We start from the raw sequence: 27,973 nt of genomic DNA, 5'->3' as shown, positions 1-27,973 counted from the left end.
CGTAAGGTGAGGTGGAGAAATTGAGGCCCAGGGCTAGGAGTCACCCAAGGTCGCCCAGCCAAGCAGGGGCGCGGAGAAGAGGCTCAGCAGCCCAGCAGGAGGCTCATGAATATTCATCCATTCCTACGAGCCTTTGCGCAGGGCCAGGTGTCTTTGGCTCGCTTCCCAGAGCTGCAAAGTCAGGTCCGCAGGTCCGGGCCAGACCCAGGAGGGCTGAGGCTTACAGCAGGACGCGACCCAGCCGAGCACCCTCATCCTCCGCGCCCCACCCTCATCCATCACAGCCTGGCAAGGTAGGAGGATGCTCTCGGACCACTAACTTTTCTGACCTGGTTCTCAGTTTCCCCGGGAGAACCATTGGGGCATGATTCTGTCGTCCTTCTGGGCTGTCTTAGTTCCCTGCTCTGAGAGAGCGGAGCTGTGGCAAACATAAATGATACCAAACTAGTTCTGTTTGACTCTGTTACCCCGGGGATAAGCTGACGAGGGGGCAGTTGGAGTAGGGGCCCAGGTTGGAGCGGAGGGACCGAGGTGTTCGGTGGTCGGAAGCTGAGGATGCAGCTGGGACTTCTCAGTAATCTTGAGTCTCTAGGACACGCATGGCTCGGTTCCTATAAGCCGCTCTCCTGTTGAAAGCTTCAGGTGGGAGGTAGTCCTGCTTATTGGGACAGCTGCTTCCAGTATGACACTTTATTAAATCTTCCCCAGCATCTTCAACACTGTGCAGCCTTTTAGCTGGTTTCTTTTCTTTTCTTTTCTTTTCTTTTCTTTTCTTTTCTTTTCTTTTCTTTTCTTTTCTTTTCTTTTCTTTTCTTTTCTTTTCTTTTCTTTTCTTTTCTTTTCTTTTCTTTTCTTTTCCTGGCTGGCTGCATTTTCCCTTTCAGTAATCTTTCAAGGTAACAGCGTCTACAAACACTAAACAAATTACAAGACAAAGATTTTTCCGGAAAAACGCAGACAAAACAATAAGGCACATACCGGCTAGCCTTAAGATTTTCACTTTGTTATAATGAAAAGAGAGGAATTAAAACCAAAATGAATTACCGTTAAATCTCTTGCAGATTGATGTCAAATGTCCCCTAAGTCAATAGCACTGCTGTTTAGTTCTTCCCAGAACTGTCGGGAGCTCCCTGGTCCCACGCCATCTAAAATCTCTCCAAGGGGGAACCCATAGATATCTTATTACTGCTCGAACCCACCTTGTTTTACTAGCCCTGGGGGAAAACTTTAAAAGAAACCTAAACTTTAATCTTAATTCTAAACACCCCAATCCCTCTGACGAATTAAAAATCCCCAATCTCTGAGGCAAATTAAAAGCCCCCAATACTTGGGACAAACCTGAAAACTTCCTTGAAGCTGTATCCACACACATACTTTCCCAATCCCTGGAAAACTAGATCTAAACCTATGCTTTCCTAATCCTTGGGGAAACTGCCAAGCTTCTAAGAAAAACAAAAATTAAACCACCTTAAGATTTACCTGAGCTTGGAAGAAAAAGGCTGTGGGCCTGAGATCGAGCTCTGACTCGACCTCCCTGGCTCTGCCATGGGGCCGGTGAAAAATGCGATGACTGAGGGAGCAAAGGTTCAATCTGCGGAGCGTTTCGATTTTCTTAAGCAATGCATTCCAGTTGTCCAACAAATCGGGACCCAGTAACCTTCCTCAGCGTAGGGTTGGACCCCAGCACAGGGGGAGACAGACGTTAAAAACAATTAGCCAATTAATTAAAGGGAAACGATACAACATTAGGTGATCTGATTACTAATTGGATGAAAAATTAGGGCCTTCCCAAGTTGAGAGGGAGAGAGTGAACAAGTGGGATTCCCTGAAATCAAAGAAGGTGTCCCACTCCCCCCAAATGTCTGTATTCAGTCAAAGGTCGGTATGGTGCCAGTTTTCAGATAAGACGTACAGGTTGCTTGAGATGTACAATTGTGGGAAAACTTGCATCAGTCTTCAGATCTGACTTTCTGGTCAGCATAATTGAAGTCCTTAGCTAAGGGTCTTTAAGCAGCAAGAGGGAGTGGTCCAGCTTCCTGGACACCCAGGGGTAGGCTCAAACAATGCGATAAGATTTTCTCCCAATTCCTAAGATGGAATAAAGTTTTTTCACATGATAGAATTTAGACTAGATCCATAACTGAAAAGAAAGGGAACTGATCTCCATCAAAATTGAGTCACGAGGTGGGGTCAGTGGGGTTCCCTCCCTCCCACAATTAACGACTTGCTGTCCTGATCCCTTCAGTTCCCTCATACGGGGGACTGACAGCTCCTCCTCTCCCCATGGCATTGGGGGCCTCTGGGTGAGTGTGGCAGGGTTCTGGCTAGGGATGAAGCTGGCGGTGTAGACCCTCTGAGAACTGCTCACTCTAGGCAGGCAGATAACTGGGCAGACTGGTACTGAGAGGCATCAACAGAGAGTAAATGGGGCACAGGATGTGGTCAAGAGGACCACGGGCAAGCCTTCTCACTTTCTGAGCCCATTTCTCCATCTGCAAAATGGAGAAGGAAGGGTAAGATAGACTCAATGACTTCCAAGGTCCCTTCTGGCTTTATATCTATGATCCTGTGGTGATGAAAGTCGTGGATGGGAAGCCAAGCTACCTCCTTGCTGTGTGACCTCAGGGAAATCGCTTGACCTTTCTGGTCCTCAGGTTCTTCCTCTATAAAATTTGGGGGGGGCTCCATGATGGCCTTCAGGGTTCCTGTCAGCTCTAGGTCTGTGATCTGAAGGGCTGATATTTCCCTGCTTCCCCCAGCAGTGCAAGGACCTGGTGGACTGGCTCCTCTAGGGCTGAGGAAAGACCCTGGGCAAGTCACTTCACCCTATTTGCCTCAGTTTCCTCATCTGCAAAATGAGCTGGAATAGGAAACGGCAAACCCCTCCAGTATCTCTGTCAAGAAAACCCCAGATGGGGTCACAGAGAGTCAGATGCGACTGAAGTGACTGAACAACAACAAAGCTTCCTGCCCACTGGGAGTTTGCAGTCTAGTCGGGAGGTAAGACACTTACAGAAATCACCACAAGATGCAACATTCCTGAATGAGTGCACCAGCGAGATGCAAACTCAGTGGGATGTGAGTTCCCAGGATCAGTGCTGGGGAGGCTGAAGGGAGAGACAGCGGGGAGGAAGGATACTCAGGGAGCAGCAGGAGTCATGGCAACAGAGAGGGCCACGAGAGAGAACGCAGGGACCCCCCTTCCGCTCAGGTGTCATCGGTTCTGAGGTTCTGTTCAGCTCTCTGACGTACAATATTCTAAGGCCGCTCCCAGCTCGGACATTTCTGGTTCTAAGCTCCTTCCCAGCTCTGACCTTCCCTGTTCTAAGGCCCCTCCCAGCTCTGCCATTCCCTGTTCTAAGGACCCTCCAAACCTAACGTTCTGTAAATCTCCGATTCATTCTATGCTCTCCTTTCTGTATTATGATATTAGCAATATATTGGTCGGATACCTTGATCAGTATAACAGTCCTGTGAGATAAGCTGGCAGGTTTAATTCCATTTTCACGAAGTGACTTCCTGACTCCCCCAGGAGCAGAAACAGAGTTTCTGGGCTCCCTGGGCAGTGCCCGGTTCCCCTTGGTGTGGGCTGTTTCTGGCCCCTCTACCAGCCACATGAAACACAAAGTACCAAATCTAGAGAGGAGACTAAGACCTGGGTTCTAATCCGATCTCAGATGCCCATCGGCTGTGTGACCTTGGGCGAGCCCTTTTCACCCACTATCTGCCTCAGTTTCCCCAACTGTAAAATGGGGATAATAATAGCCCCTCCCTCCCAGGGTCGTCACGAGGATCAAATGAGATCTTGGTTATAAAACGCTTAGCACGGTGCCTGGCACGTAGCAGGCACTTAATAAATAAACGCTTGTTTCTTCCTTGCTACGTGCGACCTCGGCCAGGTCCCTTCCGCGGGCCAATGAGCAGGCTAGATTGTCTGGCGCCCGGCGCAGGCAGAGCAGGCTGGGGGCCGGGGAGCCTGGTCCTGCTCTGCCCCCTAGGGGCCGCCCAGGCCAAGCCGCACAGCCTTGATCTCGGCCAGCCAGCCCCACTGCTCCTGATGCAGCCTGGCAGGAAGGACGCCAGCCTGGGGGAGGTGAGCCCCCGGGCAGCCTCCTGGGGCGGGGGGATGGGCGCATGAAGAAGGAGGCGGGGGAAAGGCCGCCCCCTGGGGTGAGGAGGGGGAGGAGCCGGGTGCTAGCTCTGTCCTTGGACCTGCGCAGGGACTGCAGTGTCTTCCCAGAGCCTCGTGCAGAGAAAGGGGCTTCTAGAACGCTGGAGTCTAGAATCTGGAATCCTACCGGCACGTTCTGTGTTCTGAGGCCCCTCCCAGCCCTGACCTTCCCTGTTCTAAGGCCCCTCCCAGCCCTGACATCCCCTGTTCTAAGGCCCCTCCCAAATCTGACCTTCCTTGTTCTAAGGCCCCTCCCAGCCCTGACATCCCCTGTTCTAAGGCCCCTCCCAGCCCTGACCTTCCTTGTTCTAACGGCCCTCCCAGTTCTGACCTTTCTTGTTCTAACGGCCCTCCCAGCTCCAATGTTCTAGTATCTATGAACCTCAGAGCTCCTGCATGTGAGGCATCTTGTATCTGCCTCCGGGCTCTGGCCTGGCCTCTTCCTCCCTGGTCACAGATCTCTAACTTTTACTCGCCACCCCCACCTTGTGGTCCCTGAACCAAGAGACCTGGAAAGAGGTCTGACGGACCTCATTTATAGGGGATGAAACTGGCCCTCAGAGGTGTGCCAACTTGTCCAAACATTCAAGTGGGACTTGAACCCAGGTCCTGGGACACCAGGTCCAGCCTTTTCCCACTGGACATCCAGATTGGCTCCCTTGTCCCTGAGGGTTTGCTGAGTCCCCAGGGCTGGGAAGAAGAGCCCAGAGCGATCACTCAGAAGCTTGTGCCTCAAGGCACATTCAAGACCTGTATCTATGAGATGTGGACACATGTAAATGTATGTAAAGTGTGTGAGGAAAGTGCTGGACCAAGTGTTGGGTCACGAGCAGCAAGTTCTGACCTTTTAATCACTCCAAATCTCACCGCTTGGGGAGGAATCAGAGTCCTGGGGGAAAGTAGAGGCTGGAACCTTTTATCCTCCCTTTCACTCCTTCTTCCCTTTTGGTCTCCTGAAATATTCCTCTCGGATTCCTCATTTATTATTTGTGTTCCCTGTGGGGTGGATGATTCTGTGGCCCTGGATCTGATCTCCCCCTGTACCCCCTTCCTGTGTGCTGACCCCCAGCCCCCCTCCCCATTCTGTCTGCCAAGCAGCTTCTGAAAGAGGTAACGCTGGGTGGTCAGTCAACAAACATTTGTTAAGGGCCTACTATGTTCTAGAAGCTGCTCTGAGCATTAGGGATACAAAGAAAGGTCTCCTCCCCAATGACCGAGCCAGCTCCTGTCTGGGTCCATGTCCCTGCCACCCCTGCACCCCCTTAGCATCACCAGAGCAGGATACGTTGAGGGGAAATGCCCTCGGTTCATCTTCCTGTGTGAATCTTCCATGAATGCATCCCACTATCTGGTCCTCAGACACAGCAGTGTTTCCTGGGCCGGTCCTTGGAACCCTCTGAGATTGGCAAGACCTGTCAGAGCCTTCTGGAGCCAGGCTCATCTCCCTGTAAGGGAGTGAGAGGGAGGGCTGGGGAGGGAGCTGACACTTTCACATTAATGACCGTGTTTCATCTTTGTGCCTGTCCTGTGAAGGACGTGGCCAGCTAGGATGGGAACCCAGATATATGGACTTTTTCTCCAGTACCAAGAGTTAAGGGGGTTTGGGGTTCAGAGTAACCTCTAGAGGTTTGACAGGCCAATGGTGGAGCTTTCCCACCCATTTATACTGATGCGTGTAGCCTCTACGTAGCAGTTTGTCTACCGTCTTCCCTAATTAGGTCGTGACTACAGTCTTCCCTAATTAGGTCGTGAGTGCCTTGAAAGCATGGACTGTCTTTTGTCGACCTCTGCACCAGTTCAGACAAGTCTTCCCAGGATTCTCTGAAACCACCCCTTCCTTATTTCTTACAGCATGATAGTACTACATTATTTTCATATACTTTATTAAACATGTATCTATACACAACACATATAAATATATGTGTGCATGTTTATATGTAAAATATTTCCCAATTACATATACAAATTTTTTCAACATTTATTTTTTATAATTTTGAGTTCCAAATTCTCTCCCTCTCTCCTGCCTCTCCCACCTCTTAAGAAGGCATGCAATATGTTACCAAATACTTCATTGCTTGTTCAGTCATTCCCAGCTCCCTCAATTTACTATTCTTTGCCACTGCAAAAAGAGCCACTGAAAGTATTTTTATAAGCCTTTTTTTGGTGTTCATTTTGCTACAAACTAGTCCCTCCCTTACTCTATCTTCCTTATCCCCCCTTCCCCTTTCTCACCTCTCTCAGTAGTATAAAATATATCTCTGTACCCAACCTTATTTATGTGTATTTTTCCCTCCTTTGATGAGTTCAGATGAGAGTGAAGTCCAGGTATCAATGGTTCTCCTTCTTTCTTTGTACAAGCTGCTAGGTGCTATGTTAGATGAAGTTCTGCATGTGAAATTATTATTGTCTTTTTTTATTTTTTATTTTTATTAGTTTATTTGGATTTATCAACAATCACTTCCACATGCTTCTGAGTTGAAAATTTGTCTCTCTCTTCACCCCCCCCCCACCTTCCCCAAGACGATGCACAATCTGATATAGGCTTTACATTTATATACCCATTAAACATATTTTCACATTAGTGAAGTTGTAAGTAAAAATTAAAACCAATAGGAGGAACCATCAGAAAGATGAAACAAAATTCAACAGAAGGTAAAAATAAGTGATAGCGATTCGACTTCCATAGTTCTTTCTTTGGATGTGGGCAGCATTTTCCATCAAGAGGCCTCTGGGATGTCTTAGATCCTTGTAATGCTGAGAAGGGTTCAGTTTGACAATCTTAGTCATTGCATAATGTGGCTGTTATTGTGTACAAAGTCCTCTTGGTTCTGCTCACTTCACTCAGCATCACACCACACAAGTCTTTCCAGGTTTTTCTGAAGTCAGCCTGTTCATCATTTCTTATAGCACAATAGTATTCCATTACATTCATATACCACAACTTGTTCAGCCATTCCGCAACTGAAGGGCATCTCCTCAATTTCCAATTCTTTGCCACCACAGAGAAAGCTGCTGTAAATATTTTTATGCATGTGGGTCCTTTTCCCATTTTTATGACCTCTTTGGGATACAGCCCTAGAAGTGCTATTTCTGGGTCAAAGGGTATGCACATTTTTGTAGCCCTTTGGGCATAGTTATAAATTGTTCTCCAAAATGGTTGGATCATTTTACAACTCCACCAACAATACATCAGTGTTCCAATTTTCCCACATCTTCTCCAACATTTATCATTTTTCTGTTTTGTCATGTTGGCCAATCTGATAGGTGTGATGTGGTACCTCAGAGTTGTTTTGATTTGCATGAAATTATTGTTGTTTTTGTTATTATAGATTGTAGATTGACTGTAAGGTTTGGCCAAGGAGGACTTTCCTCTCTCCAGAAAGGGGGCAGAATTGATTCTCTTAGACCACACTTGTGTCCACCCATAGGGTTCAGCCTTGGGAGGGTCATTCATTTGGCCATTACCTTTTCTTCTCTCCTCTCATTCTCTTATCAGTTATACCTAGCCACAGCAATGGATCAGTAACTCACTTAGCCCGAGAGTTAAGGCAAAGCCCAGTCCTTTCAACTTCTTTGGGGGGAGCTCATAAAAATAAACAAATTATCCTAAGTATTTGTTAAGCCCCCAGATCACCCCTCCTTGTTAGACAGAAAAGAGACTTCACAGCAAAATGAAGCAAAAGATTTCTTTAAAAAGAGCTCTGGATTAAAGAATTAGGAGAACAAATAATTTAGAAGGAAAGTAGTAAATCTTACCTAAGTCACAAACTCCCTAAGAAGCAGAGTAGACCAAATAAAAATCAATAACTCCATGAGAGAGCAAGGAATAGTAGAATAAAATTTTTTAAAAATTGAAAAGAGAAGAAAATGTAATATATCTGATATAAAAAACAATTGACATGGAGAACAGATCAAAGAAAAATAATGTAAGAATCATTGGATTCCCTGAAAACCATAATTCTTAAAGGCCTGGACACTTTATTCCAAGGAATCACAAATGAGAACCATTCAGCTCTATTATAAGCACAGAGTAAAATGAAAATAGAACCCATTGATCACCTCTCCTTCTGAAAAACAAACATGCTTCAAAAGGCTGAGTCCCAGAAATGTCATACTCAAAATCCAGAGCTCAAAGGAAAAATATTATGAGCAGCCAGAAAGAAGTTGATGTACCAAGGAACCACAGTTAGGATTCCACAAGACCTGACAGCTTCTTCTAAAAATGAAAGAAGAACTTGGAATACAATATTCTGAAGGACAAACAGTATAGATTTATGACTAAGAATAACTTACCCTGAAAACCTGAGTAAAATCCTAAGGGAAAAAAATATACTTCTAATGGAATGAAGGACTTTCAGGCATTTCTGATGAAAAGACCAGAGCTGAATAGGAATTTTGAAATACAAAAACCAGAGTCCAGAGAAATATAGAAAGTTAAATTTATTTGAGGACTTGGAGAGAGCTGTATGATATTATAGTGATAACCTTCTAATGGGGGAGAAGAAACAAATGTTCTTTCAGAATTGTAATGTCTTCAAAAAGTATTGAAAGGATTAAATTAAAAAAAAAACAGGGGACCTCAGTGGATTGGTTCTACTCTGATATTTTTTAAAAGGGAAAAAGAAGAGAGAGAAAAAGGAATATATGAATGCAGAAGGGAGGAAAAAGCCAGTTGAACTTATTATTTTTCATAATTGGGATGTATGAGAAAAAGAATATGCAAACATGGAGGAAGGAGTTGGGGAAACCGCCATCAAATGAACCTAGCTCTTATCTGAAATGGATAAAGGAGGGTTTAATGCATGCGTGGGTGCATCAAACTTAATTGGGAGGTAATTGGGGATAGGAAGGGGGTGATTTAAGAGGGAGGATAGTTGAAAAGAAACCAAACTTCCTGATCTTGGAGGAGGGGTTAAAAGAAAAAAAAACTGGTTCCAGTTCCTAAGAGGGATGAATGTCTATTGTTGGGAGTGGGGTGGCTGAACAGATGGTGACATAGGAATGTAATGAATGTAATGAAATCTTATTGCACCGTAAGAAATGATGAAAGAGACTATTTTGGAAAATCCTGGGTGGTTTGAACTTGTGCCAAGTGAACCAAGCCGGGAGAACAATTTACTCAAGGACACATGGTAAAGAAAAGAAAAGAGTGCCAAGAATTTTGATGAATGCAATTACCAACCATGTGTCTCTCCAAGACAGAAAGGAGGCTGTCTACATCTGGTCTTTTCAAGGGGCAGAAAGAGACCCTTTTTTTTTTTTTAACATGGCCAATGTGTGAATTCATGCCGCTTGACTTTATTTATTTTTTTTAGACCTTTCTTTAAATTTTGCTGATTTATACTTAGTGAAGCCACCGTTTTGTCCTCCTGGAGTTAGTTTCATTCCAATGCTTGAAGATGTCACCTGATGTAATAAGGATTTTTTTTCTTTGTCTTAATCAGGGAGAGGAGGTTGTGGAAGAGTGAAAGGAAGCAATGTTAGCACCGGGCTAAAAAGAGGCCTGTTGACATTTTTTTCCCCCTCTAAATGAACTCCTCCCCTTGCCTTCATCTGGAAATTTGTTGGGTCAATATTTCATCAGGGTATGGCAACTCACAACGCCTGAGGCACCTGCCAAGTCTGAGAGATCCTGATGCCTCATGAGGAGGACTTTTTATGTCCTTAGATGACCCAGGAGCTGGGGCCAAGTAGGTCCTGGGGTTGGCTTTGTCTTCCTTTGGGTAAAGTCTCCCCATGTTATGGGTGGGAGGAAAGGAGCTTCATCAGGGAAATCCCAGTCTTATCATGAAGGGGGCATCTCCTAAGAATCAAATAGCTTTACCCCCGGATGACAGAGGCAGCCCCTCCTCACCCTCCTAGGGCTCACACTCCACAGTCTCCCCAAGCCTCATGAATTGAATTCAAGGCTAACAGGCTCAGTTATCCAAAGGCTTCAGTCAATCTCATGCTCCCCTTCCAATCTAGTAGGAGAAACATTTTTATCTTTTTCAAGAGCATGCTGGACTTTCATCCACCTGGACTATTTCTAAAAGTTTCCTAACAGGTCGTCCTGTCTTCAATTTCTTCTCCCCCATCACCAAAATGATCCTTCCTCCACCCTTTCCAAACAAAATGATGGGATACCAGGTGCAGGGGGGACAAAGAAGCTTCTGAGATTCCCTTCTGCACATGAAATCTTCCACTGAGTAAATATTTCTGAAATGCACGTTAAGAAAACAGTCATTACCCTCCAGGAATTTATTTATAGTCTAGTAAACAAGAAACCTCACCACAGTGTCCCTGATAAGTGGCCTCATAGAAAAGAAATGAACAGTTTGGCACAAGAGGGTACAAAACCTTGCTCAAGCACCCAACTCCCTGAAAATTAGAATGGACAAAATAAAGCCAATGATCCCATGAGACAATGAGAAATAGTAAAACATCAAAAGACCGATAAAATAGAGGAAAACATAAGATATCTCATATTTTTAAAAAAACTGACCTGGAAAACAGAATGAGAAAAAAAATTATTGGATGTTTGACCAGAAAAAAAGAGCCTAGACATTATATTGGAAGAAATCTTCCCAGATCTCTGAGACCCAGAATGCAAAGTGGAAATAGAAAGAATCCATCTCCTGAAAGCAACATCAAGATGGAAATCCCCAGGAATGTTATAACCAAAATCCAGAGCTTTCAGCTCAAAGAAAAAATATTGCAAGCAACCAGAAAGAAGGAATTCAAGTACGGAGGGACCACCGTCAGAATCCACACATGATTTAGCAGCCACCACCGTAAAGGAATGGAGATTTTGGAATGTGATATTCCAGAAGGCAAAGGACATAGGCTTACAGCCAAGCATAACTTACCTAGCAAAACTGAGTATATAATGATACAGGAGAAATTATGAATCTTTAATGAAATAGAAAACTTCCAAGCATTCCTGGTGGAAATACCAGAGCTGTGTAGCAACTTTGAAGTTCAAACACAGGGGTTATGGGAAATATAAAAGGGTAAACATGAACAAACAATCACAAGGGCCTAAACACAGATGAATTGCTTACATTAAAATGGGGGCAGGTGATAAATGTGTCCCCTCTGAATCTTAGCATCATCAGGAGTCATAGAGAGAGCCTAATAGATAAGGTCTGGGAGTGGTTCTGTTATGGCTTGATGAACTTAAAAGAAGAATGCAAAGGCAAGGGAAGAAGAATACAGTGAGGAGGGAGAGAGGATGGGAAAAAGAGGTTAGGGAAAATTATCTCAGATAATTGGAATGCACAAGTAGGTATCTAGACAAACAAGGAAGTCAAGGGGGAACTGCCTGACACTTGCACCTCACTCGTCTGAACTGGTCAGACAAATACACACATACACACTCAACAGAGAAGAAGGAAGAGGAGAGTGGTGGGGAAGGGGAGTCAGAGAAAGAGTAGATTAAAGAAGGGATTAGTCCTAAACAAAGGGAACTTTGGGCAGCTAGGTGGTGTTCTGGACAGAGTACTGGGCCTGGAGTTAGGAAGACTTCATCTTCCTGAGTTCAAATAGGGTTTCAAACATGAAACTAGCTGTGTGACCCTGGGCAAGTTACTTCACCCTGTTTGCCTCAGTTTCCTCATCTGTCAAATGAACTGGAGAAGGAAATGGCAAACCACTCCAGTACCTTTGCCAAGAAAACCCCAAAGGGGGTCAAGAAGAGTCAGATACCAACATGAACTTTAAGGATATTTTAAAAAAAAAAGCATTTATAGCTCTGTTTGAGGTGGCAAAGAATGAGGTTTTGAGGTAGTGGTTAAATATGTTACGTATGATACATATAGATATAGCTATAGAGATACACGTGTGATGGAATACTGTTGTGTTTTGAGATATGATGAAAGAGATGGTTTCTGAGAAGCCTGAAGAAACTTGTCTGAACTGATGCAGAGGGAAGTGAGCAGAACCAGGAGAACAGTTTCCGCAGTGACAATAACATTGTAAAGACTTAGGAATTCTGATCGGTGTAATGAGCAGCCAGCAATTCCAGAAGGACCTAGGATGAAATTTGCTACTCACCTCCTGAGAGAGAGGTGAAGGACTCAATGTGCAGAATGAAGCATATGTATGTGTACATATACATGTATATATATATATATATATATATACACACATATATATACATACACACACATATTTATATATGGTTTCCTTTTATACATGGCCAATGAGGAAATTATTTTGCTTGCTTGTACATGTTTACAATAGGGGCTTTGTTTTTCATTCTCAGTTAGAGGGGGGCATAGAGGAGAGAGAGAAAGGTGGATTTTTGCTAATTGAAAAAAAATTTAATTAAACGAGATATCAATACAATTTATTTTTTATTTTTATATTTTTATATTTTATTTTCTTTTGGCTAGGCAATGGGGTTAAGTGACTTGCCCAGAGTCACACAGCTAGTAAGTGTTATGTGTCTGAGACCGGATATGAACTCAGGTCCTTCTGAATGCAAGGCTGGTGCTCTATCCACTGTGCCACTAGCTGCCCCCATTTTTTTTTTTTAAAGAAGAAAATGATGATGCCTCTGTCCTGTGTCTCTGACCCTGGAATCTGGAGATCTAGATGCAAGCCTCAGTTTGGCTATTCCTCTGTAACCTTGGACAAGTCCTTTCCTCTCTCTTGGCCTCAGCTTCCTCTTCTGTAAAATGGGGGCTATTCATACTTGAGGGCTGTGGTTGTTGTGAGACTCGCCTGAACTATTGATTGGACAGATCTTCACCAATGAGCATTTGTTAAGTGCCTGCTGTATACCAGGCCCTGTGCTAAGCACTGGAGATGATAAGAAAGGCCAAAAGACAGTGCCTGCCCGCAGGGAGTTCACAGTCTGATGGAAGAGGCAAGGTATAGACAGTCTGATCAGTATGTATTTGTTAAGCCCCTGACTGTGCCAGGCGTGGCTGGTGATCAGGACACAGAAAGGTGGAAGACAGTCTGTGCTGGAGGAGCTCACGGTCTACGGCTTGGACATGTATGTGGAGGGTGACGGGGCGGGGGGATGGTGGCTAACTTCAGGGCTCCTGCCCCACCCCTTTCTCTTCCCCAGATTACTGAGATGCCTTCTCTGAGGAAACCCTGGCACTCCATGGCAAAGGTGCTCATCCTGGGATGCCTCTTCACCGGCTTCCTTCTGCTGTTCTATGCCTACGTGGCCCCCCTGCAAGTCAGCATGACTGAGTGAGTAGGGGGAGGGAGAGGGGCATGAGGGAAGCGGGAAGGGAGGAAGAACATATTCCATTAAAGGAAACAGCTCTGGTGCAGGGAGAACTTGGAGCCCTGGGGACTTGCAACACCCAAAGGTGCTTTTCCAGCTCAGCCTAGGACAGTGGGTGGGGATTCACAGGTGGTTGTACCTGGGAGGGCCTGTAGAACAGGGGATGTCAGAGCTGAGAGGGACTTAGAACAGGGGATGTCAGGGCTGAGAGGGGCCTGAGAACAGGGGATGTCAGGGCTGGGAATGGTGTTAGAATAGAGAATTACAAGTTAAGAACTACTCAGGGCTTGGGCTTCACATGAACACAGTCTGATCTTGGGGCTGACCCCCGAGGCTCACTTTCTTTCTCTGGGTCATCACCCTGGGGCTACCCCAGGACAATCTCTAAATACACTCATGTCTCTGTTTCCCCAAAGGTGGGTCAAAGAGGTCCCCAGCTCCCCTTAGTTATTTGATGCTGTGACCTCTCACCAGTTAGTGGAATGAAAATGGGAGGAGGCAGTGAATAGAGTGAGTTACTTATTTGTTTATGACAGTTGTCTGTGTCCTAAGTTATCAAACTGTGATAGTTGTGTGAAAGTTATGCCTTCTGCCCCGAGATCACGAGGACTGAAGGTTTGACTCATCTGGGAAGGGCTGTTTGCATTGGGCCCCTCTGGCTCCACCAAGCAGCTTTCCCTTCGCTAGCTGGGCCTTGGATTAATGACTGATTTTGTGGGTCATCTGGGAGAAGGGGGAGAGAACACTCTGTCTTTAGGTATCAGTGTATATATATATATATAATATATACATATGCACATATATATGTCTACTTGTACAGCTAGATCCCAATTAGCACAAATAACATGTATTTGCATTATTCAAATTCACACGGCATATTTCCATTAGACTGAAACCAATAATTCCATTTTACATAATTATAACTTCAAATAGTGAGAATTTGAATACATTGGGACCTATATTCATACATTTTTCATGTTCTTTTAGAGATATTTTAACATAGACACGTTTAAATAATGTACCATATTGATATTTTTTGTTTTATATTACCTGTATTTCCCCTTGTAGATTTCCCTCCTCTCCAGCCTCCCAGAGAGTCATCCCTTAAAACAAAGAATTTTTTTAAAAAGTGGTAGTGGGAAGGGGTGGATAGGTGGCGCAGTGGATAGAGGACCAGCCCTCAAGTCAGGAGGACCTGAGTTCAAATTCGACCCCAGCTACATAATACTCACTAGCTGTGTGACTCTGGGCAAGTCACTTAACTCCAATTGCCTCACTAAAAAAAAAAAAGTGGAAGAGGGGAAAGAAATCCAACAAAACTCATCAACCCTTTGAAACAGACTATATATACATATAAAATATAATATATGTAGATAGATATGTAGATATTTATATGCACATATACATATATATATAAACACACAATAAATAGGAATATAAAATATCTTTGGACCTCCATAGAAACAATTTTTTTTTATCCATAGAAACTTTTTTTTTTAATCCAGCCCCTGTCAAATGGCACCATCTCTGCAGAGCTGAAGCTCTGTCTTTGGGGACATGGATCAGCTACAGTGCCCCAGCTGACATTTTCAGCTATCCTAGCACAACACCTTTGGTTGCTAGGATTAAGCTGTCTTCATCCTGAGACTGTGCTGTTCCGATTGGTAGTTGCCATGGTCACCTGGGCCCGGCCCCAGCCACGCTTCACTTCCTTCCCCGGCTATCTTTTTATTAGCTGCCTGGCCACCTCACATTTCATGCATGCCCTCTCCCCTGTTTTCCAGTTTGTGAACCTTAACCAGCCAATCAATCGATCAACATTTATTAAGCACCTACTGTGTGCCAGTCACTGTGCTAAGCTCTGGGGATATGAAAAGAGACAAAAACTAGTCCCTGCCCTCACGGAGCTTATAATCTAACAGGGGAAATAACACGAAAGCAAACTTTAGATGGGATAAATAGGAGATAATTAAGAGAGGGAAGACACTGGAATGAAGAGGGGCTGGGAAAGGCTTCCTGTAGAAGGTGGGATTTAGTTGGGACTTAAAGAAGCCTGGGGAGGTCAGTAGTTGGAGCAGAGGAGGAAGAGCATTCCAGCCATGGGAGATGGCCAGAGACGATGCCAAGAGCCGAGAGATGGAGGGTCTTGTTCGTGGAACACCCAGGAGGTGGCGTCGTGGAGGTCAGAGTATGTGGTGGGGAGCGAGGTGTAAGGGGCCTGGAGAGGTAGGAGGGGGCAGGTGGTGAAGGGCCGGGGTCATTGCTCATTTAAAGGTCCTGTCAGTGTATCACCCAGTGTCTCCCCTCACTATCCCTGAAACTTTCCAGACTAAATACTCACCCCAAACCACTCCTCCCCAACCGTGTTATCTCCTCATATTAGAATGGAAACTTTTTTTTTTAAGGCAATTGGGGTTAAGTGACTTGCCCAGGGTCACACAGCTAGTAAGTGTCAGGTCTGAGGCCGAATTTGAACTCAGGTCCTCCTGACTTCAGGGCTGGTGCTCTATCCACTGCGTCACCTAGCTGCTTCTTAGAATGGAAACTTCTTGAGGCTAGGAATTGGTTTTGCGTTTGTATCTGCATCTTCAATGCTTGGCAAACAGTAAGTGCTTAATCAGTATTTTTTCATTCATTCATTCATTCATTCATACCTGTCCTCAATGTGGCACATACATATCAGCTGATGAGAAGCCTTTATTCCACTCCACATAAAATACACACGTGGAAAGGACTCTTGGGAAATCAAAAAGAGAGTCCAACTTGAGGTTGTCACCAAGACAATCTCTTGATATTCAAGTGAATTCCTTTTTCGTGAAGAGTCCCAAGTGCTTCCCCCAGGACTCATAGTACCACCCTCTGGTTTAGAATCCCCCAGCACCAGGGCAGCTAGGTGGTGCAGTGGATAGAGCACCAGCCCTGGATTCAGGAGAACCTGAGTTCAAATCTGTCCTCAGACACATAACACTTACTAGCTGTGTGATTCTGGGCAAGTTACTTAACCCCATTGCTTAGACAAAAATAAATAAATAAATAAATAAAAGAACCCCCCAGCAGGCATGTGCTTTGGGGGCCACTGACCCCCTAACCTACTTAATTAAGGTTAGCCTAGCTTCAGGCTAGGAAGGCTAATTGGTCAGCCACAGTCCAACCCTAATCTTCCACAAGGTTAGGGAGTTCCCCAGGGAACTGAGTTGAGGCAAGCTGGGGGATTCCATATCTGCCTAGGGATAATACTCTAGCACCCTGTTATCTTCCTCTCCAGATGCAGAAATTTTGCAGTTCCTTGCAAAACCAGCCACTGTAAACTTGATACCAGCAATTCACACATGATAGCTTCCAAATCAATCTTAGCACCTAGCAGAACAAGGATGATGAACCTTTCAAATTAAAGCATCCCGGGTAATCATCTCAGAATGCCAACAGTGCAAATAAGCCTTGACGATACATTCCATAACCATGGTACGGTGACCCTGGTTCCATTTCTCCTCTCCTGGCATTTTCATCCCCCATCCCTCATCTCTGGAATTCTCTCTTTCCTCACCTCCAACTCCTGGCTTCCTTCGAGTCCTAGCTTGACTCCTACCTTCTGTAAGAGACCTCTCTCCTGCTACTCCTTAATTTTCGTGCCTTTTCTCTGAGATCACGGCCAATTTTCCCTGCCTATAGTTCTTTTTACGTTGTTTTGTTTTATATATATATATATTGTCTGCCCCATCACATTGTGAGCTCCCTGAAGGCAGAGACTGAGGCAGCCTTTTTTCGTTATCTCCATGGCTTCACACAATGCCTGGAATACAGTAGGTGCTTAGTAAATGCTTTCTGGAAAAACTATCACTTACCTCAGGGACTCGGCTCTAAATTAAACATGGGGTATATTATATACAGGTATCAAAGGAGTGCATGCATACAGAGAGATCAGGCAAATATCATAAGTATTAACAAAACTTATTAACATAATTATTCGGGAAAGTATTAACATGAGTGGGCCCACAGGATAACATGGCCAGCGTAAACAGTAGTTCATATGCCAGCAAACCACAAAACAACATAGAGCTGATAGACAGATGTATCTATGCTGCGTTGCAGGAGACAGGTAGGTGGTGCAGAGTATAGAAGGCCAGGCTGGAGTCAGTAAGACCTGAGTTCAAATCTGGCCTCAGACACTCCTTAGCTGGGAGTCCCTGGGCAAGTCATTGTCTGCCTCAGTTTCCTCATCTCTAAAATGGGGGTAATAATAGCACCTACTTCCCATGGTTATTGTGAGGAGCAAATAAGGTAATATTTGTAAAGGGCTTAGCAAGTGCCTGGCACATAGTAGGAGCGTAATAAATGTGGATTGACTGACCGACCTATGACCCAGTAAGTGGCTGCAGTGAACTGTCTTTGCAGGACCTCTCAGCTGCCTTGGTGAGGCTGGTCTCTAAAAGGGCCACTTGCCCAGTCTCTGCACACCTGGCTGTGGAGCGGCTTTCTGGGGGCTCACTAACTTGTGTGTCCCATGAACACATTTTCAGCCCAACTCTGCCGCCTCATCGAAGGTCTTGGCAATGAACGTGGGCTTCAGGAAGTTGAAATACTTTCTTTCTGTGACTGGGTTTGCCCAGTTCTGTCTTGATGCCTCCTTGAGCCCTAGTGGTTAATGTTTCTCATGCTGCTTGCATTTAGGATATGAAGTGTGTGTGTGTGTGTGTGTGTGTGTGTGTGTGTGTGTGTGTGTGAGAGTGTGAGTGTGTGTGAGAGTGTATGAGTGTGAGTGTGTGTGAGAGTGTATGAGTGTGAGTGTGTGAGTTGTGTGTGAGTGTGTGAGTTGTGTGTGAGTGTGTGTGAGAGAGCGTATGAGTGTGGGTGTGTGGGTGTATGTGTGAGTGTGAATGTGTGTGAGTGTGAGTGTTTGTGTGTGTGTGTGTGTGTGTGTGTGTGTGTGTGTGAGGGTGGGGGTGAGAGGTGGGTCATGAATTCTAACTCTTCCATTCTCTAAGCGAGACTCATTAACCTTGAGTAGCAGAAAGGGACAGCCTCCTTTTACTGGCCTGTTTTTTAGTACTTGGCATTCTTTTAAACAAATTATTTATTTTTACATGCTTTTACAATCTACCCCTTGCAATGTCTCCTTCATTGAAGAAAGGAAGGAAGGAAGAAAGATGTAAATATTTTTAGACATTTTATGACACTGTGTATATTTAATGTCTTTTTACAAACTGATTGCACCTAGCTTTCATCTTTATAACACTGGGTGTAAAACTAATGGGCCGTAATTCCCATGCCGGTGAATCTTGTTTCTGAGTAATGTTAGACAATCAGACTGCAGATTTCTTTCTTCATGGAAGAATCACTTACTTTATTGTGAAGGACGTCTGACACAGTAGTCTTTGTTACTATTATGTATGGAATGTTTTATGTTGGGAAGCTGTGGTGCTTTGATTTTAATAAAATAAACTTGAATGAAAAAAGAAAGAAAGAAGGGAGGAAGAGAGAAAGAAAGGAGGGAGCAAGAAAGAGAGAAGGAAAGAAGGGAAGGAAGAAAGTGAAGAAGGAATCTTCCTTCAAGTGCCAGTTAACATCGCCACCTTCTACAAGGAGCCTTTCCTGCCCCCCTTTGCCCGCCCAGGCTAATGCCTTCCCTCTGATTATCCTGTCTCTAGCTTGTTGGTACAGAGAGGTCTATCTTCTTGTCTCCTTCATTAGACTAGGAGCTCTTGAGGGCAGGGACTGTCTTTTACCTCTTTTTATATCTCCAACATTTAACAATGCCTGGCACATAGTAGATGCTTAATAATTGCTGTCGGACTGATTGACTATTGACCTATGTCCAAAGTCATCATGAATAACTTTTGCAGTGCTGGAGTACCATACACAGGTCATACTTCCTGGCACCCTAGACTAGGAGGGAGGGGACAAACATTTACAAAGCACCTACTGTGTGCCAGGCATTGTGGCCGAATGCTGTACAGATACGGTGTGGGTCCAGTGACCACCTGGTACAGTATTTGCCCAGCGCCAGCTTTGGCCACCATCTCCACAGTAGGGTGACCTCTGAGGATTAAAACTTGAGGTCTCCAAAACCCTCCAAGTTGGAATTGGTATCAATCAATCAATAAATCGATTAATGACTTTAAATAATAACAATAGCTAACATTCATATAGCACTTAGGCACTGTGCTAAGCACTTTACAAGTATTATCTCATTAGATCCTCATCACAATCCTGCATAGGACATGTTATCATTATCCCCATTTTACAGATAAGGAAACTGCGTCAGACAGAGGTGAAATTACTTGCCCAGGCTTACACATCTAGTAAATGTCTGAGGCCAGATATGACTTCGGATTGTCCTGGTTAAAGAATTATTTTTCGAATTAAGGAAAAATTACAAATATGAAGAGAAAAGATATGGCAAAACCAATCAATATCACATGCCACCTGTGGACCCTCCAGCTCTGCACAGGCCCCCAGAGGGGGAGGGGGAGGGGAGGCGACTTCTTAACTCTCTTCTTTGGGGCTGGGTTTGTTTTCATTGCTTTGTGAATGTTCTTCCTTTTTTCTTCCTCGCTGTCATCAGGCTGCTGTTTTCTTGGTTCCATCCAGATGTTTGGAAGGCTATGACTGTCCTTTCCTCCGGGGCTCTTAGACAGGGATTGGAGCAGGCCAGCCCTTTGGTGCAGTCCCCATCCTCTGTCCCCTGGCGCTTCTGGAGGGAGCCTCTGCTTCCCTGGCCTACTTTCCTTTTCCCAATGCTGGTCCTGTAGTGACCCGGGCTTTTGTGGCATAAAGGCTGCATTCTCCTCGCGTGTCCGTCCCCCTTCCTGTGACCCCCTTCCCAGCAGCTCTAACAGGATGCAATCCGGCCATCCTGGTGGTAACCTGATGGTGGTGCGTGTCCACCTGTCCAGCTGCGACAGGCTCTTCCCTCGTTCCGTGACCTTTCTGAGTGGAACAGTATTGTCCAGGAGCTCCACAGTCACCAAAATGATTCTCGGGTTTTTGCAGACAAATCTAACATGGGCTATCAAGCAGGCCTGCAGACCCTAGGCCCCCAACAGGCCCCAAGGCTGGTCCTCTGGAGGCTCCCCATCAACTAACCCTGCTTTTCTAGGTCAGAGACCTTAATGCAACAGGTCTCAAATGTTTGGGTCTAAGGATCCCTTTACACTCCTAAAAATCATTAAGGCCATGGAGTAACGCAGAGGATAGAACACTGGCCCTGAAGTCAGGAGGACCTGCGTTCAAATGTAGCCTCAGATACTTACTAGCTATGTGACCCTGGCTAAGTCACTTAGCCCTGAATGCCTCCAAAATGAAATTCATCGAGGACTCCAAGAAGCTTTTGGTTTATGGGATAATATCTGTCCATATTTCAGTTATCAGTCATTTTTCAGTCATATCCGACTCTTTGTGACCCCATTTGGGATCTTCTTGGCAAAGATACTGAAGTGTTTGCCATTTCTTTCTCCAGCTCATTTTATAGATGAGGAGACTGAGGCAAACAGGGTGAAGTGACTTGCCCAGGGTCACACAGCTAATAAATGTTTGAGGCTGGGTTTGAACTCAGGAAGATAAACCTTCTTGATTCCAAGCCTAGCACTCTGTGCACTATGGTGCCTCCTAGCTGCCTCCTATCCATATTTACATATTAGAAATTAAAACATAACATTGAATATATTTATTTATTCATTTAAAAATAACAATAAAAATCCATTAGATGGTCATATAAATAACATTTTAGTGAAAATTTAGTAAAAATTTTTAGCAAATTTTTAGAATTTTTTGGAATAGAAAATTAGTAAAAACATTTAGTAAAAATTTTTTCGTGAAGAGTATATTTTTCCAAACAAAAAAAATTGGTGAGAAAATGGCATTGTTTTACATAGTTTTGTAAATATCTTTAATATAGCTAAATAGAAGATAGCTATGTTTTCCCGTCTGCTTCTATATTCAGTGGGTTGCATATTGTTTTGTTTGAAGTATATGGAAAACCCGACCTTCCACAGATAAGTAGTTGGAAAAGGGAGGCAAAATAATTTAATAGGCAAATAACGTCAGTATCATTATGAAAATAGATTTGCCCTCCCGGGAGGGGTCTCAAGGAACTCCTGGGGGCCAGTGGACCACACTTTGAGAACAGATGCTGTAAAGCTATGGACACTGGGGTAATCCCAGCTTCCCAAGGCTGAGGTTCCCAAGGGCCTCTTGAGAAGAGTTTCCCAGATTAGTCCAGCAGCGCCCTTCTATCAAACCGTGGCCTTGTGCCAATTGGCATTTCTCTGTCTGGTGCAGAGGAGCTGGCTTGGGCCTAAGGCCTAGGGAAGCTGTAGGTGTAGGAGGCCCAGGTGTGAGCCATCCCTCTCTGATGTAGTGCACCCAGCATTGGACCTTTGACTCCCCCCCCCCTCCTTTTTTCAGATTGAGGCCTTTTATTTTTTTTCTTAATTTATTTTTAATTTTCAGCATTCACTTCCATAATGCTTTTGAGTTTTATATTTTTCTCCCCGTCCCTCTTCTCCTCCCTCCCCAAAACGGTATGAAATCCGATATAGGCTCTACTTATACATTTCTATTAAACATATTTTCACATTAGTGATGTTGTAAGAAAGAATTAGAACCAATAGGAGGAACCACAAGAAAGAGGAAACAAAATAAAACAGAAGGAAAAAAAGAGCAAATAGTCTGCTTCCATCAGCATTCAGACTCCATAGTTCTTTCTTTGGATATGGATAGCATTTTCCATCACTAGGCCTTTGGAGATGTCTTAGATCCTTGTACTACTGGGAAGGGTTCAGTTTATCAATATTAGTCATCACACAGTGTGGCTGTTATTGTGTACAAAGTCCTCTTGGTTCTGCTCACTTCCCTCAGCATCACACCACACAAGTCTTTCCAGGTTTTTCTGAAGTCAGCCTGTTTATCATTTCTTATAGCACAATAGTATTCCATTACATTCATATACCACAGCTTGTTCAGCCATTCCGCAATTGAAGGGCATCTCCTCAATTTCCAATTCTTTGCCACCACAGAGAAAGCTGCTGTAAATATTTTTATGCATGTGGGTCCTTTTCCCATTTTTATGACCTCTTTGGAATACAGCCCTAGAAGTGCTATTTCTGGGTCAAAGGGTATGCATATTTTTATAGCCTTTTGGGCAGAGTTGCAAATTGCTCTCCAGAATGGTTGGATCATTTTACAACTCCACCAACAATACATCAGTGTTCCAATTTTCCCACATCTTCTCCAACATTTATCATTTTCCTGTTTTGTCATGTTGTGCAATCTGATAGGTGTGAGGTGGTACCTCAGAGTTGTTTTGATTTGCATTTCTTTAATCAGTAGTGATTTAGAGCATTTTTTCATATGACTATTGATAGCTTTATTTTCTTTGTCTGAAAACTGCCTTTGGCCCTTTCTCCTCCAAATATTCTTTAGGGTCTGTCAGGCTCTCTTTGTTTACTAAGGCTTCTGTTCTCTTGGCCAAGTCCTTTTCTCCCGAAGGGGATGTGTACTCATGTATCCAGCTACTTTCTCCCACTCTCTATACCTGGTGTTTTTGAATTATCCAATCAATTACTAAGTCAAATGAATGATCCTTAGCCCTCACCCTGCTATCAGTTACTCTGAAATCTCCTAATTCCTTGACATTTCCTTTTAATGTCCTTATTTTTAATCTCTGCTTCTACTCCTAAAATCAGATGACCCTCTATCAATTTCCAGGTTAAAAAAAAAAGGTCGTAAAATTCTTCAAGCAGATTAGACCGACGTACGTGGCCGGGGAATACGTGGACCCAGCACCATTCACTTTCCCACAGTCTTGTCTCTGTGTGTTGATGCTGCTGCTTTCTTCCTTCCCTGCTGCTTCCTCACTTCCCAGTCAATATATTGGTTCCTGATGACTCTATTCCCCAAACTCTCTGTGTATGACGCTATACAACGATGTGCCAAGATGAAACAATAGAGTGATGCCAATAGCTGCTGGCATATGGTGGAGCCAATAAACAAGATGAAGCATAGTGGGGTTTCCGTAAGGACAGGGAGGCTGCTTTGTTAACCACAGTTTAACTTTAATTCATGACAGGGTTAGGGCAGCTCTCCAGGGGACCAAGCAAGGAACACTGGGGGATTTCCTACCCACCAGCAGGGATTGGCCTCTGGTTTCCTATTCCACATACCCTGTCTTACTTGAGCATCACAGCCACCATATGAAGTCAGTGCTCAAGCCACTCTTATTCCCATTTTATGGATGAGAAAACTGGGGCTCAGAGAAGTTAAACCACTTGCTCATTGTCATATGGTTAGTAAGTATTAGAGATAGCCATCTAGACGGAAAGAGAAAGATGGACAGACAGATAGATGATAGATGGATGGATGGATAGACAGCTGTTTAGATAGATGGATGTATGGATATGTTGGCAGATAGATGATGAATAGACAGATGGATGGATGGATGGACAGATGATGAATGGATGAACAGATAGAGATTTAGATAGATGGATAAATAGTTGGATGGATAGCTAGATGGATAGATAGATGAATAAATAGATGGATGGAGGAAGAATGGATGGGTGGATATCTAGATAGACAGATGATATCTAGATGGATGGATAGAGGGATAAATGGATGGATGGATAGATAGATAGATATCTAGATGGATGGATATTTAGATAGGCAGATAAATGGGATAGATAGGTGGATGGATGGAGGAAGGATGAATGGGTGAATATCTAGATAGCTAGTAGATGGATAATGGATGGATAGATGGATGGACAGATGGAGGAAGAATGATGGGTGAATACCTAGATAGCTAAATGGATGGATGTGTGGATAGATGGATGGATGGATGGACAGATGGATGGATGGATATCTATATAGCTAGCTAGATGGATGAATGAATATTGGGATGGACAGACAGATAGCTAGATGATAGATGGACAGATGAATGGATAGAGGGATAAATGGATGGATGGATGGATGGACAGACATATTTAGATAGATGGATGGATAGGTATTTGGTTAGGTAGATGGATGGATAGATAGATGAATAGATGGATGGATGGATGAATGGAGGATGGATGGATGGGTAGATATCTAGATAGCTAGCTTGATGGATGGATGATGGATGGATAGAGGGATGGACGAATAGACAGGTAGTTGTCTAGATAGCTAGATGGATGGATAGATGGTTGGATGGAGAGATAAATAGATCAATGGATGGATGAATGAATAAATTGAGGAAGGTTGATGGGTGAATATCTAGATAGCTAGATAAATGGATGGATGGATGGATAGATGGATGCATAGATGATGGATGAATAGATGGATGGATGGACAGATAGAACATTTTAGGAGGTTACTAAGCTCCAGGCACTGCACGAAACCCTGGGGTACAAACACCCGCAAACAATAGAGTCCCTGCCCTTGAAGACTTTACATTTTAATGGCAGAAGAGAATCCACAACTGGGAGCTGGAAAGGAGGGTATGGTAGACACACTGAGGCATGGCTGGACTTGAACCCATGTGTCTCCTTTCCCTGACACCGTCCGGCCTCTCTCCGATGAGGAGACAGTTCCAGAGAAATGGAGCCATCTGCCGGCAGACCCCAAGGCTCGGGGCATGGCTCTGTCCCTCATGGGTTTCCCCGTTCTTCCTCCTCTCGCAGGCCCCCCCGCTGAAACCTCGTGCTCTCCGCCGCCGCCGCCCGCCAACAGCAGCAGCGAGGGCTCCTGCCGGCCCAAGACGGACATCGTGTTCATGAAGACCCACAAGACCGCCAGCAGCACCCTGCTCAACATCCTCTTCCGCTTCGGCCAGAAGCACAGCCTCAAGTTCGCCTTCCCCAGCGGATACAACGACTTCAACTACCCGTCCTTCTTCAAGCGCAGCCTGGTGCACAACTACCAGCCCGGCGACTGCTTCAATATCATCTGTAACCACATGCGTTTCTCCTACTCTGAAGTGCATAGCCTGGTGGCCCCCAACGCCACGTTCATCACGGTGCTGCGCGACCCGGCCCACCTCTTCGAGTCGTCCTTCCACTACTTTGGGATGGTGGTGCCCTTCACGTGGAAGCTCACGGGCCGCAACAAGCTGGCCAAGTTCCTGCAGGACCCCGCCCGCTACTACGACCCCAAAGGCTTCAATGCCCACTACCTCCGCAACCTGCTCTTCTTCGACCTGGGCTACGACAGCGGGCTGGACCCTCGCAGCCCCCCAGGTGGAGGAGCACATCCTGGAGGTGGAGCAGAGGTTCCACCTGGTCATGCTGCAGGAGTACTTCGACGAGTCCCTGGTGCTGCTCAAGGACCTCATGTGCTGGGAGCTCGAGGACGTCCTCTACTTCAAGCTCAACGCCCGCCGGGCCTCCGCCGTCCCCCAGCTGACGGGCGAGCTCTACCGGCGGGCCACCGAGTGGAACCAGCTGGACGCGCGCCTCTACCGCCACTTCAACGCCAGCTTCTGGCGCAAGGTGGAGGCCTTCGGGCGGGAGCGCATGGCCCGCGAGGTGGCCTCCCTGCGGCGGGAGAACGAGCGAATGCGGCGCATCTGCATCGACGGCGGCCGGGCCGTGGACGCCGAGGCCATCCAGGAGTCGTCCATGCAGCCCTGGCAGCCGCTGGGCACCAAGACCATCCTGGGCTACAACCTGAAGAAGCGGATCAGCCAGCGGCACCAGCAGCTGTGCCGGAAGATGCTGACCCCCGAGATCCAGTACCTCATCGACCTGGGGGTCAACCTGTGGGTCATCAGGCTGCTCAAGTATATCAGGGAGTTCCTTCGGTGGTGACGGGCGGCCGCCCGGTCCTGGCCCGCCCTCTCTCGTGACTCTCTCGGCCTCCTTCAGTGCGCGCACCTGGGTCTCTCCTCTCAAGGACGGAGATGGGAGGGTCCTCAGGGAGCCCACCTCGGCAAGACTGAGCAAGATCTGACCTTGAACCGCGGAGCCTGCGGGCGGGCGAGGCCTGCATCAGAGAGGGCCACGGCTGAGCCCTCAGACAACCGAGGCAGAAGGGACTGGGCGCGGGACACCGTTAACCAAGAGTAGTGTTGGACTAATTGTACGTTTTTTATTTAAAAAGATAAAAGAAAAAAAGGGAAAAAAGAGAATGTTCCGTATTTCCCCCCTGCCCCTTGTGTAGGGGCAGCCTTTGAAGCAAAGGAGTTTGTTCTTTGTGTTTGTTCAGAGCTCTCCCTCGTCACTGGTGAGGGCTGGGGCACAATAGGAAATGCTGATGTAGCCTCTGGAGACGTGCAAGAGTGTGTGTCTTTCTTTGGGGTCCTCCAAAAGCTACTCCAGGTTCAAAGCACACTTGGAGTCAGCGCCTATTCAAATCCATAGCTCATAAGCCCCCGCGATATTCCTTTTACCAGATCAACCAGAGGACACATGAAGCCAAAACAAAATACATTTAATTAAAAATACGAGCAAGATAAAATGACAAGGAAAACCGCCCTGTGGGTAGGGGTACATTCCCTTAGACTTCCACAACACTGAGGAGAGAGGGAGCGCAAATGGCCAGAGCAACGCATTGTAGGAGAAGCCACATACACGGCTGGGAAATACATGGGCCCAATAGAATAATAACAGTAATCATAGCGACAGTAGTAACAATAGCTAACACTTGTAGGATGATTTAATATTTGAAAAGCACTTTACACAGATGGTCTTAGTCGATCTTTACAGTAACACCCCTTCTGTGTCTGCTGCTGCTGCTACCTTCCTTACAGAGCTGCTGGGGTCATCTGCTCACTTGGGGCTGCCACCATCACACACCACTGGGCATCCTCTGCCCATCTATTTCTGCTACGTTGCTGTCTGCTGGTGTTTCTGGGGGGATCACCATCAAACCATAGCTGCTAGGGGTCCTTTCTTCCTTGGGAAAGATCCAGCAGCTCCTTTGTGACTTAGCTCCATGAGTTAAAAGCATAGCTGTAACCAGTCGACCAGAGAAGCCACTAGTCAACGAGCATTTATTAAGTACCTACTATGTACCAGGCGCTGGGCTAAAAGCTGGGAATGCAAATGGAAACCAAAGGAAAGACAGTCCCTGCACCCAAGGAGCTTACATTCCAATTTAGGAAAACATAAGAAGGAGCTAAAAAGGGGGGAGAGAAGGACGGTGTGGTGATCTGGCGTTGAGGCAGAGCTGAGAGAAGGGTGGAGGATGGCTCACCTGGGGGCTTCCTCAGAAAAAAAAGTTCTGGGAGGAGCTCACCAATGGGAGGAGGGGGCCCCGGGTGTGTGTGTGTGTGTGTGTGTGTGTGTGTGTGTGTGGAGGGGTCCTCCAGGGTGAGAAGGCCCCGGAAGAAAAGGGAGCACCAGGCATCGCATATCTTCTTACTTGCTTCATTTCTGATTATTTTTTGAGCTAGAATGAAAAAAAAAATCCTTTCAGCTCCCATTATGCCCCTGGCCAGTCCATGCAAATTACCCTCCCAAAATGCAATCTTGCAAGACTGGAAGGACAGGCTAAGAGAAGTCAGGGGGTCTCGGCTCTCATGGAGCTCCCATTCTAACAGGGGAGAGACACTCACAGAGGCTTTAAGCCTCAAGTCAGATGGATTCCGCAGTAAAGCGTGGAACCGTGTC

General features: G+C 45.5%; 1 protein-coding gene across 1 annotated transcript; it reads left to right on the top strand.

Moving 5' to 3' along the window:
* Positions 1-213: 213 nt before the first annotated feature.
* On the top strand, positions 214-26,629 carry GAL3ST1 (galactose-3-O-sulfotransferase 1). The gene is given in 5 exon segments (XM_078154415.1): positions 214-293; positions 2,760-3,000; positions 13,230-13,361; positions 25,048-25,593; positions 25,595-26,629. Coding segments are annotated over 3 exon segments (1,245 nt in total). The 5' UTR covers positions 214-293; positions 2,760-3,000; positions 13,230-13,238; the 3' UTR covers positions 26,171-26,629.
* The last annotated feature ends 1,344 nt before the right edge of the window (positions 26,630-27,973 follow it).

The sequence above is a fragment of the Phascolarctos cinereus genome, unplaced genomic scaffold, assembly GCF_003287225.1.
Source record: "Phascolarctos cinereus isolate Bilbo 61053 unplaced genomic scaffold, phaCin_HiC Scaffold_4;HRSCAF=312, whole genome shotgun sequence".
NCBI classification, from domain to species: Eukaryota; Metazoa; Chordata; class Mammalia; order Diprotodontia; family Phascolarctidae; genus Phascolarctos; species Phascolarctos cinereus.
This window is presented reverse-complemented; position numbering and strand designations above follow the sequence as displayed.